Genomic DNA, 11,519 nt, shown 5'->3' on the forward strand with positions numbered 1-11,519 from the left:
ACTGCCCCAAAGTGACCAACCAACCAGCCCTTCTGCAACACTTTTTTCAGACCATGATGGCAACTTTGAGCCAACGGTTGGGATCTTTCTAGGTCGAATCAAGAGTCGAGATTTGACACCATTAAAGACAAAATATGGATTCCATGGCTAGAAGAGGGAGAAATCAGTGTACAAAGTTGGCAAAAAAATTATCTCTTCCATGTTTGTTTTTACAATTTTACTCTCTCTCTCTCTCTCTCTTTTCACTATGATCTCAACCACTTCCCGAGACAAAGATAAAAACATAAAAATAAATGTCTCTGAGATAATTTTGAATTGAATTTTTGTACTTTCAAAATAGAAGATACAAATGGGACATGTTTTTAGAAACAATATTTATTATTTTTTTATCCCTAAATATCATTGTAAAAAACTTTTAGTTTCAAAATTATTCAATTAAGACATGTAATGATAAAAGTGGTTATTATCATAGTTTTAAAACTCGATCTAATGGTCGATCTGAGGTCAGGCCTAAGTCGCGAGTCGGGAGAGTAAACCCAAGTTAATCATTTTTTTTTAAAAAGGATCAAAACAAAGTCATTTTGACAAAAAAAAATTCCGTAAAAAGTCAATGGGTTTTTAAACAGGTTTTACCACGAGTCGACTAGATCATGGATCAACCTAGGTTTTTTTCTAGGTTAGGTTGTGTTAATTCTTCCTCTATTTTTCTTAAACCCGGATTGGTTTAAGTCCCGAGTTGACCCGCCGAGCCAAGCTAATCCGAGTCTTATAATTATGGCTATTATACTATTATTAATTTCAACACTCAATATAAACTAAAGTAAAAAAAATATCTAATTATTTTTTAAAATATATAAGTTTTACAGTAAAATTACCATATTAAAGGTAAAATTAATTTTTTTATATATTTTATGTTTTCTTATCCATTATCAACTAAACATGATAAATATATTGTTACTCTATCTTATACACCAACATCAAATATAATTTTATCTTCTTTTATTTTATCTTATCTTCTTTATCTTCAGCATTTACGTCTTATCTATCTTACAATAATAATCAAATATTACCTAAATAATAAACACTATTTACATTTATCCTTTTTTTCTTCCCAAATCTCAACCAAACACAATCTATCTTTCGAGATTCCAATCCCTAATTCTCCTGAAGAATCGGATATCAGCAAAAGAAGATAAACCTTTTGACCAAGCAAGAAAGGAATGGGAAATCTACCATAGAAGGAATGGGAAGTCCATTTTGGGGCCGATTCTTTACTTCCACCATCCCATTAACAGCAAAATATCTAGTGCTGCCAAAACATTAAGTGCTTGTCAGACTTGACCTTGCACGTGTAAAAACGTTAAAGTTAGTGGGGTAATTTGTCGTAAGTGTCAGGGGTACTGATGTACTTATCCAAATCTTAGAAGCAGCTCTTGTAATCAGCGGCCAAGCGTGTGGAGGCCAAGGAAAATCCATGGAGGCATACGCGTTCCTGCCCGAAAAATTGATACTTCCAGAGTGAGTTTTACTATTGACAGGTTAAACAAGGGCATTGAGGCAGGAAAATTGATGGAGGCAGGAAATTCGCTTTTACACGACGGATTTTAAATTGCCCTTTTGCACCAGTTGTGGTTTAGCAGTAGTAAATGTCTCGGCATAATTAATAAAAATGCATAACAGTAATACTTTTTTTTTTTCCCTTCAAAAACCCGAGTCATAAAAATAAAAACTAAAAAAAAATACATTTTAGAGGTTATATTTAAATAATATTATATTTAATAATAAATAATATTATATTTATTATTCAAATATAATATATTCTTATTTAAAAAACTAGAAAGTATTACTGTTATGCATTTTTAGTTTTTTTTTTTAATTTATACTAAGTTTTAAAAAATACATTTTAGAGGTTTTTCTTAATTTCTTTACAAGTTTTTTTTCAAATGAAAAAAAAACCTAAAAAAATTAATTTTTTTTTTTATATATAACTATGTAAAGCCATTATAGTTGTTTAAATTGGCTTTAACAACGATACAATCCTTGATGATGTGAGTATGCAACACACTATGACAAAATAAAAACTCTTTCACTTTGTGAGAATGACGCGCAATAGTTGGGGTTGGTGTAGTCTCACGCACATTAAGCCTAGGTTTTTTGTGATGGAGAGTTTGTGAGCAAGAAGACTAAGACTCAGAAGAAGATTAATGGAGATAACCATGTTTATAGTTTGGATATGTTGTTGAGTGTTGGCTCATTTAGAGAGTTGGAGTATGATACCTACTTGACATATTTCTTTTTTAATCAGAAATTATCTTTGTATATCTAGTGTTGTGGGTTGACTTTGTTGTTAGTTGTACTGAAAAGAGCAAAGCTGTTCATGTATAGCTAGAATAACATTGTTCAATAATTGCATTTATTGGGAGAGTTGTTGGATACCTATGGGAGCTAGAGTCCATATAGTAAGGAGATTAATCACTCTTTTGTGCATTGAAATCTTGTTAACCATAAAAAAAAGTTTTTGTGGAAATTAAAAGGGAATGAACAAGTTTTTTGTTTAGGTCTTAACAAACAACGCTATTGATGAAGACATAAAAAAACTTCAAAGAAAAATATTGAATTTCCCTAGCTGATGAGTTCTCAAGTTTATGTTGTAATTGTAAAATAAATCTCTCATGGAACAAGAGATACTCCGACGTTTAAGTTTGTTTTGAAGCTTTTTTCTTAAGTGATAAGCAAGTAAAAACTCAAGAAAATAAAAATGATAATTTTTGTTTATAGAGAAAAAATGTATGTTCGTCAAGTGTGTTCTTTATGTAATGAAATAGTGTTAAATGTAATGTAGTGTGATTTAGATAAATTCTTTTTTTTTCTTTCAAAACCTCATAATATATAGCTTTGAAAAAATATGAAAAATATCTAAAAACAATATCCAGAAAAATACAAGTGAAAATTACTATTCATGAATAGCACTACCCATATTAATATTCATGAATACTGCCATGCATATTACTATTCATAAATAGTAAAATGAGAAACCTAGATAAATAAAAAATAACTTGGTCATATCAAAGCTCTAGCTTTGTTGAGCCTTAACCTAATCAAATTTCGTGAAGCTTAATTAAGCCTGTTAGGAGAAGAGAGAGAGAAAAAAAAAGAGAAACATAGAAGGATAGCTTGGTTGGGTTGTGGTCCAACGCAGCTTGAGGTGAAACTCGGTTAGGCCGTCCAATTAAGCTGTTTGTTTGATTATAATAAGAGATATAAATTCTTGAAAATTTATTTTAAGTTGAGTTGTATTTCTAGAAATTCCTTGATTGGTAAGAAAATCCTTTTAAAAAATTGGTTTTTATTTTTAACCGAAGGTTAGTTGTAAGCAAAAATAAACCTGAATAAGATGAAAAAATAGAAGATAAAAACTATAATTAGTAAATATTAAAACATATATAACTTTGTGGTTCAATTTATTCAGAGCAAAAGTATTGGTGCGAAGATCCTCAGGTCCTCTTCAATCCTTGCAGGCTTTCAAATCTTTTTCAGCAAGTTTTCTTTATATATATATATATATATATATATATATATATATATATATATATATATATATATATATACTATTATTATAATTCATGCCAAATTTTAAAAAAAAAATTATGGAAATTTATAAGGAAAAAAAGAAAGGGCGGTTTCTTTTTTGTTTTTTTGTTTTTACAAACTGTTTGAAAGTGTTTTTTTAAGTATTATTTATTTAAAAATATATTAAAATAATATTTTATTTATTTATTTTTGATATCCACGTATTAAATTAATTTATTTTTTTTCCCAAAAAATTCATGAAAAATCAGTAATAAAACTTTTTAAAAAATAAAATTATAGAAAGTAGAAATTAAAGATAACCGAGATATCCTCTTCACCTCTCTAAGTAATGCGTGTCTATATAGCAGGGTGCCAGGGTCCCGTTTTACTCTGCCTCTCTCTTGCTTAAGAAAGAGAAGTGACTCCTGCTTTGTCTCAGAGACAGGGAGAAGGGGAGAAGGAGAAGAGACTTCGAGATCTAAGTCACGACCCACCCTGTTCGTTTGGTTAAAACTCGAAACTTGAGGGCCCTTTTCTTGTCAAGAGGGTCTTCTTTTTCTGCTTCCGTTTCTTTCTACTTCTGGTAACAATTCCCATTCTTGTTTTCTATTATCATATCCCTAGGTTCTTCTCCTTTTATTTTTTCTTGGTTGATATGTATTGATCTCATTTCTTGCTTCTGTTGGGATTTCTTTTCTTTATTGCATGATTAGAATGGTGTGTTAAAGTTGAAAAAGATTTGATCTTTGTGAAGGACATGTTTTGTTTTTTAATGATTTGATGTGTTGTTTTTTCATGATGGTTTTATCTATCGGATTTACTTGTAAATATGTGATTTTGATATCTTTATTTCATCCAAGTGTTCTTTGATTGTTGTTACTGTTGTGTTATGGATTTTGCGTTGTATATGAGTGGTGATTCTATCTGGGTTTGCTTTGGTTTTCACTTGAATGATAAGTTCGATATGATTCATATATTTATTTAATTTTGATCTTGTTTTTTAGTAAAACAAATGGATTTGGACTTGCTTGACGCCTTGATCTTGTTGTAAAATGGGTTTTCTTGATTCATATTCTCAACATGTGCTTGTTTGTACATCAGGATTGTTCATTTGTAAGGTTGATCTTTGTTAAGAGCAATGGGCGTTGAGGTTGTGGCACCTGAGAAGGTTCAGGTCCTTATTGACAGTGTTAGTGAAGTAGATGAAACAATTCTGCATGAAAAGGAAAACGTGAAACTGGATGAGGTATCAGGGCTTACCGAGCCCATACAATTTGGTTCACATGGGGAGGAGCCAGTTAGAGCAGAAGGAAATGATGCTACAGATGCAAACTTGCCGAAGGATGCCGTTGACGAGTGGCCTGCTCCTAAGCAGATCCATTCCTTTTACTTTGTAACGTACCGGCAATACGATGATCCAAAAATAAAATCCAAAATTGATCAGGCTGATAAGGAGATTCAGAAGAGGAATCTGTCGCGGTTTGAGATTACAGAAGAATTAAAAGCTAAAAGGGTATGTTGGAAGCTTATTGTTTTTACTAGATATGCTATTTGCCACGTCTCAGCTGTTCTGGAAAACTATAAATTACTAGAAAGTTATGGGTTTTAAGAATGTTTGTGAATTATCATGATTGGTCCGAATAATTCCATAGCAGCACGCAGAAATAATGCAGGTAATCAGCTCTTTTTGTTCATTTTCATCACATTTATTTTGCTCAACAGGGTTATTAAAATAATCCAACTGGAACTTTTTTTAAAAGGAAAGAAATTGCAAGTTATGAGCACAAGACAAATATGATAAATCTTTTGATGTGAAATTGGGAAATCCTGATCTGAACATGTGTTTGGTGAGGGTAGTTTCTTCTTAGGATGAAAGACCCGTGCAAAACTTACTTTTCATAGTGAACATTTGATTTTGGAAATAGCTTGATTTCGAAGAGAATTTCTTTATGAAAAGAAGGAACGATAGGTGCAAGGCAAAATAAAAGTATAGGCAGGGATGATAGGTATAGGGCAAAATAAAAGTACAGCCATTTATGTATTTAGTTTTACCTGCAATTTCCCAAGTCAACAAGAAGAAATAAATCTCCTGTCTTCCTTTTGTATTAGTCTCTCTTTGTGTCCCCTTTTAAATGAACTTAACAGAACATTTACATGTTTCTTTTCTAAAGAGAGGAAAGCTCATTTCTATGGTAAGTTGTTTAAGTTTTTAGTATTATTCACCTTTGAATGATGAAGTTTAGAAATGAGGATCTTAATGCTACTGATTGGCCTAATTAGTGTTTCAGTTTTAAACCATGTATGTCAATGGATGGAATCAGGCACGTGTCTGATAAATGTGCATAGCAACATTTTTTGGTACATTGCAAATATTAGAATTATGTATTGATGTCTGTGAAAATACCATTGCAATAATGTTAATGACAAAGAAAGTCTTCCTTTTACACCTGCTGTGCCAATTCAATGGCACAGTATTTAAAACCTTTAAGTTTTTCACTAGTAATTACAAAATTGTTCTGGAATGGTGTTTGATAACTCTGTACAAAGATTTTTAGTTTTGAAATCACTAAATTTTGAGGGTCCCTATAGTTAATATTTATATTTCTGCTTTCAGATTTATAATATATTCTCTTTTTTTTTTCCTGATATTTTAACTATGAGCTTGGTTGTTATGCTGTAGCTATTGACCTTACTGGAAGCAATTACTCTAACTTTTATTCTCTTCCTTTGTTTTCATTCTAGTTGCACACAAACTCCATTAACACATTCTCATGGTACTCTTTGAAACTAAGATTCTTGGTTATGAAGAAATTTATCATATGATACAATTAGCTAGCAACCATTGTGATGAAAACTTAACCATGGAGGTGTCCTAGCTCAAGTTCCAGAAATGACTATCTTCTATTGAGTTAAAGAAAGAACAAAACTTTAGAATTATTTGCTCTTAAAATGTAGATTCCAAAGAGTCCATTATTTACATAGCATGCTGTTCCATTATATGCTACCATATGCTTAGCACATTTCAGAGTTCACATTTTTCGAAAAAGATTGCACCAATCTAGTTCCAATGAAATTCTACTTGTTTTTCACCTCCAATGGAACTCTACTTATTTTTTACTTGTTCTTCTGCAGGCGAAACGGGCAGAGTTGGTGAACCAGGTAAGGACCCTGAAGAATGAGGGTCGACAGTATAAATCGATGTTTGATGAGAAAAAAAAGAAAATAGAACCTCTGCAGCAGGCACTGGGCAAGCTGCGTGACACAAATAGTGCTGGTCGAGGTGGTTTATGTTCATCCGAGGAAGAGCTTAATGATCTTGTATGTTCTTAGCTGCTAGCTTTGCATGCACATTGGGACTTGCCAGTTTGTTTTGGTGCATTAGCAAGTGTGATATTGCATTTTTTAAGTTTTTGTATTGGTATGGTGATTTCAGATCTACAGTTTGCAATACCGCATACAACATGAGAGCATCCCATTGACAGAGGAGAAGCAAATACTTAGAGAAATCAAACAGTTTGAGGGGACAAGGGAAAAAGTAATTGCTAATGCTGCTATGAGAGCAAAGATTCAGGATTCAATGGGTCAGAAAGAAGCCATTCAAGACCAGGTCAAAGTAAGCGAACTGTTTCTGAAATATCATGTGTTGGAAGTTTGTAGTTTCACCAACTTTACTTTCTGTGCCTGTATGGTTGTTATTTTCATGTATGTAACAATAATTTACTTCATTTCGATTATTTTAGCTTATAGGTGTTGACTTGGATGGTGTAAGGAAGGAACAACAAGTACTTTGGGGAAAAGTTGACGGCCTAGATGGGAAAGTGAAGGCATTGGATGCTGAAATTAAGACTTTACAGGATGAGTTGACAGCTGTGACCCAGAAGAGGGACAAAGCATATGAAACTATTCAGGAACTTCGGAAACAGCGTGATGAGGCAGTATGTTTATTAATTCCAATAATTATTTTTTTAAAAAGGAGCTGTCTGTGTGAGTGTGTAGGCATGCGCTAATCAAAAGCTTTGTACCACTTTTAGTCCTTAATTTTTACCCTCAACAGATTCTACTTCCATCTACTACTTCAAGGTTAGTTTTGCCAGAAATCTGTTGTCTGAAAAAGCAAACTACAAAGCAAGCATGCTCCGATATGCTGTGAAAATGTTGAGGTCCAAAAGGATGGTGTTTCAGAGGTGTAGCTGGAGTCTACCTTGAAAAGCATTTTTTGACACCATAATTTAGTGAGATTATTGCTTGCATGGGAGCCTGTATTGACAATCAATTCATAACCAAATTGATGTGGTAGACTTGGCGGTTTTACTTTTGCACTGTGAGGCTGTTGTTGAATTTCATATTATTCCTTTGTGCATGCCTTGCAGTGCCTCCTGGAGGACTGTATTTCTTACGAACCTCTCTTGAATCTTTGCTTTAGAATGAGTAGTTTTAGAAAAGCTTAAACTAACAAGCTGTATTGGATCCTCCCTCCTTCCCCTCCCCTTTCCTTTTGACATTGTTGAATTTGGCTTCTTTTTTGATTATTGGCTGTAGAATAGTTATTCAATCATTTTGCTAGCCTTTTCTATTACATTTTCGATTAAGCTTGTGAGTTTTTTTCTTGGACATAACTTTAATAATCTTTCATGACTTCATCAGAATGCCAGCTTTTACCAATGCCGTATGCTCTTGACCAAAGCCAAAGAACTTGCTGCTAGGAAAGATGTACAGGCTCTTGAAGAACTTGCACATGCTGAGGTTTGCTAGACAAATACTATCTGGTGATAGGAACAGCAATATTTTAATTATTGCTGCTACATTCTAATATTTTTCTTTAATATCCATAATTAGGTTGAAAATTTTATGTCCCTCTGGAGCCATAACAAAGCCTTTAGGGATGATTATGAGAAAAGAATTTTGCCCTCCCTTGACCGCCGACAAATGAGCAAGGATGGACGAATTAGGAACCCTGATGAGAAGCCATTGGTGATATTGGAGATGCCGAAACTTTCTGAACCAGAGCCAGTGGTAAAAGCTATTGCAAAGCGACCGAAAGAAGATCCAAAACCCACTTCTCAAAAAGATGCTCTACTCCTCCAAAAGGTCCAGAAGGAAACTACTAAGACAGAATTGAAGACGACTTCAGAGCACTCTGACATCATTGACAAGGAGGTCTCTGGGCTGGAAAATCTGCAAAAGAATCCTTCTGCAGAAAAGGAAGTTGATGAAGCGAAATTAAAGGAGATGAAAAGAGAAGAGGAAATAGCAAAAGCTAAGCAAGCCATGGAAAGGAAGAAGAAGCTGGCTGAGAAAGCTGCTGCAAAAGCAGCTGCAAGAGCTCAAAAGGATGCTGAGAAAAAGCTCAAGGTTTTGGTTTATTTATTTATTTATTTTTTAATTTCTGCCTTTGCTTGGTTTACTATTTGTATTTAGAAACTCAAAATACTCTTTGATGCACTTCAGGAACGAGAAAAGAAATTAAAGAAGAAGGCTGCAGCTACTGAGCCTGAGGAACCTGTCGAAGCAGTTGCAGAGGCAGAACCTGAAATGGATGAAGTGAATGATGAGGTTCCTGTTCCAGTGAAGGAAAAAGTTCGGAAAGAGAATACTGTTAGGCCTAGGAATCGTCCAAGAGGCCCGGGTTCACTTCCCAAAGTCATCCCGAGGAGGAAAAAGTCAACAAACTATTGGATATGGGCTGCTCCTGCTGCTTTAGTAGTTCTTTTGTTTCTAGCGCTCGGGTACTACTACTATCTTCTCTGAAGAGTTAAAACTAGGGTTAAGTAGAAGAGTTATGGACAGTTTTCTGCTTGATGAGCATGTGAGTGGCAAGCTCTGTTGTAGCAGAATTAATCCTTTTGTGTTCTTTCATCCTGTCGATGGATGGACTCCAAACTCATAATGTTGTTGGTAGGTCGGTCAGTTTAAAGGTTTAGACAGAGAGCTAAATACATTTGTTTTGTTTTATGCTGTTATTAATATTTTTTCTCAAATTTTGGCTTCAGTCAAATTTCATAAATGTTGAAAGCGCTTGCTTGGGTAGGGGAGGATCATATTCAGCATATAGTTTTTGTTAAGCTCTTTTACTTTCATGGATAGAATTATTCATGGAAGGAAATGAAAAGGCTAGACTACTAGCCTGTGGACCTTAAACTGAAATTTCAGGTGAGAAGACTCGAAGAGATCATCAATCAGGACGCTGAAAGCTACTTGCTTGGTGAGTCGAGATATGTACATCTCAGATTTGAGTTCACAGCTCCAACATTGAGTTGGAAGCATTTGCAAGGTTCTAGGCTAAATGTGTGTGTTTGTGTGTTTATTTTCTTTTGAGGATTTTAAGCATTCTGTGGGTTTTTGATAAGCACAGTAAAGGGAGGTTGAATGGGTTAATGGGCCTTTTGAGTTTTCTAGTCAGAAGACTCATTCTCCGGGAGTGAATGCAAGTGTCACCTTGTCAAAGGCTTGCTTCAGAGTCACTTTGTCAATTTAACTTCTGTGATTGGCATTCACCGTTTCCTCACAAGCAAAAAAGGGAGTTGTTACCTAAAAATAATTGTGTCAGTATCAGAATTCCGAACAAATATTTGTTCACAACAGACTTGATATGCATACAGATCATTGCACAAATTTCGTCCACAGAAGGAGCAACTAATAGTTGTATAGACTGATTTACTCTATAGTGAGAAGGCATCAACTTTCTTATTCAAACAGAAAACTTGGGCAGTAATGCAGGAAGCAAGTTGTTTTTTAAGTTGCCGGACCACGTAAATTTCATATGCACTCTTGTGCTCATCTTTTTGTCACTACATAAACGATCGCTGATGGGTGGGTTTTCTGTTTGCTGCTGTTCTCTTGAGGCACTGATTAGATCTGCAGCCCTCTGAAGTTGCGCAACTTCAAGTTCTAAAGTGGTAGTGGCATCATGAAATTTCCCCCGTCTCGTAGAAACAAGAGTGGAAGACTTCTGCTAGTTCATGCAATTTGGAGCGGACATATGATTTGTATTGGAATGGAATGACGGGGAGATTGTGTGTATGCTATGAACAATGAAGAGTTCACTTTTATAGTTTATCTTTTAAAAATATATATAATTGTGCTACCTTGCTAGAGAATAATATAAATCATATTCTCGAACCTCACCTAACAGCTTAAGCTATTGGGTTGAGATGGTTCTTTAACATGGTATCAGAGCCTTGATGACCAAAACGGTCACGAGTTCGAATCTTACCATCCTTATGAGATGGTTCTTTGACATACCTATATTACCATTTTCATATATTTTAAAAAATTACCACTTAATTGATTTCTTTTTTTTAAGAAAAACTTACATAATAATATTTTTTTTTGAATGTTCAACTTTCACGCTTGTAAAATGGTCTATAATCTATTTTTTCTTGTATTACCATTGTTGTAATTGTTGATTATAATCAATGAACTTAAGATTGTAAAAGTAGAGAAGATAATTCTTCATATTTGTAAATATTATTTCTAAAAATAAAAAGATTATTGATCATTAACATATTAAGGTGCTCTAAATGTTTTATAATAATTATAGCTAGATTTATTTAAAAAAATGTATTAGGTGAAAAAAATTTAAGTGAAAAAAGTCATATAATAATAAAATTTGTTGTGGAGCTTCTTTAAAGAATTTTTTTTTTCAATTGTATTGGTAGGATTTTATAAGGAAATATAATAGGAGATAAACTTATTTGGAATAAAAACTTGAAAAGTAAACTTATATACAATCTGCCAATTCACATCCTTATTGCTGATATACAATCGACACTCCAAATTCCAATCAACAAAACCATTCAGTGCGAGTTCCTTAGCAAATTCTGGCATGATTTTCTCTCGAGTCCTTAGTTTTCTCATCTTCACGTACGTCTCAAAGATACCCCCGCAGCAGGTTGCTTTTCTCTGGAGTTTATGTGATTTCGCCCAAGAACAACAGTCGGTATGTTATG

The 11,519-nt window shown here is 33.7% G+C and overlaps 1 protein-coding gene across 1 annotated transcript; it reads left to right on the forward strand.

Annotated features, from left to right (window-relative positions):
- The first annotated feature begins 3,935 nt into the window (after positions 1–3,935).
- LOC133705745 (proton pump-interactor 1-like) lies at positions 3,936–9,548 on the forward strand. Its single transcript, XM_062131132.1, has 8 exons — positions 3,936–4,153; positions 4,672–5,083; positions 6,703–6,888; positions 7,004–7,183; positions 7,311–7,505; positions 8,215–8,313; positions 8,407–8,922; positions 9,019–9,548. Exons 2-8 carry the CDS (start codon positions 4,709–4,711, stop codon positions 9,316–9,318), a joined length of 1,851 nt encoding a protein of 616 aa, XP_061987116.1. The 5' UTR covers positions 3,936–4,153; positions 4,672–4,708; the 3' UTR covers positions 9,319–9,548.
- Positions 9,549–11,519: the final 1,971 nt, after the last annotated feature.

Source organism: Populus nigra, chromosome 1 (assembly GCF_951802175.1).
Source record: "Populus nigra chromosome 1, ddPopNigr1.1, whole genome shotgun sequence".
Lineage (NCBI taxonomy): Eukaryota > Viridiplantae > Streptophyta > Magnoliopsida > Malpighiales > Salicaceae > Populus > Populus nigra.

Coding starts and splice junctions, on each gene's coding strand:
- LOC133705745 (XM_062131132.1), top strand. CDS start 4,709: ATGGGCGTTGAGGTTGTGGCACCTGAGAAGGTTCAGGTCCTTATTGAC. Junction 7,184..7,310: donor CCATTCAAGACCAGGTCAAA/GTAAGCGAACTG, acceptor CGATTATTTTAG/CTTATAGGTGTTGACTTGGA. Junction 7,506..8,214: donor GGAAACAGCGTGATGAGGCA/GTATGTTTATTA, acceptor TGACTTCATCAG/AATGCCAGCTTTTACCAATG.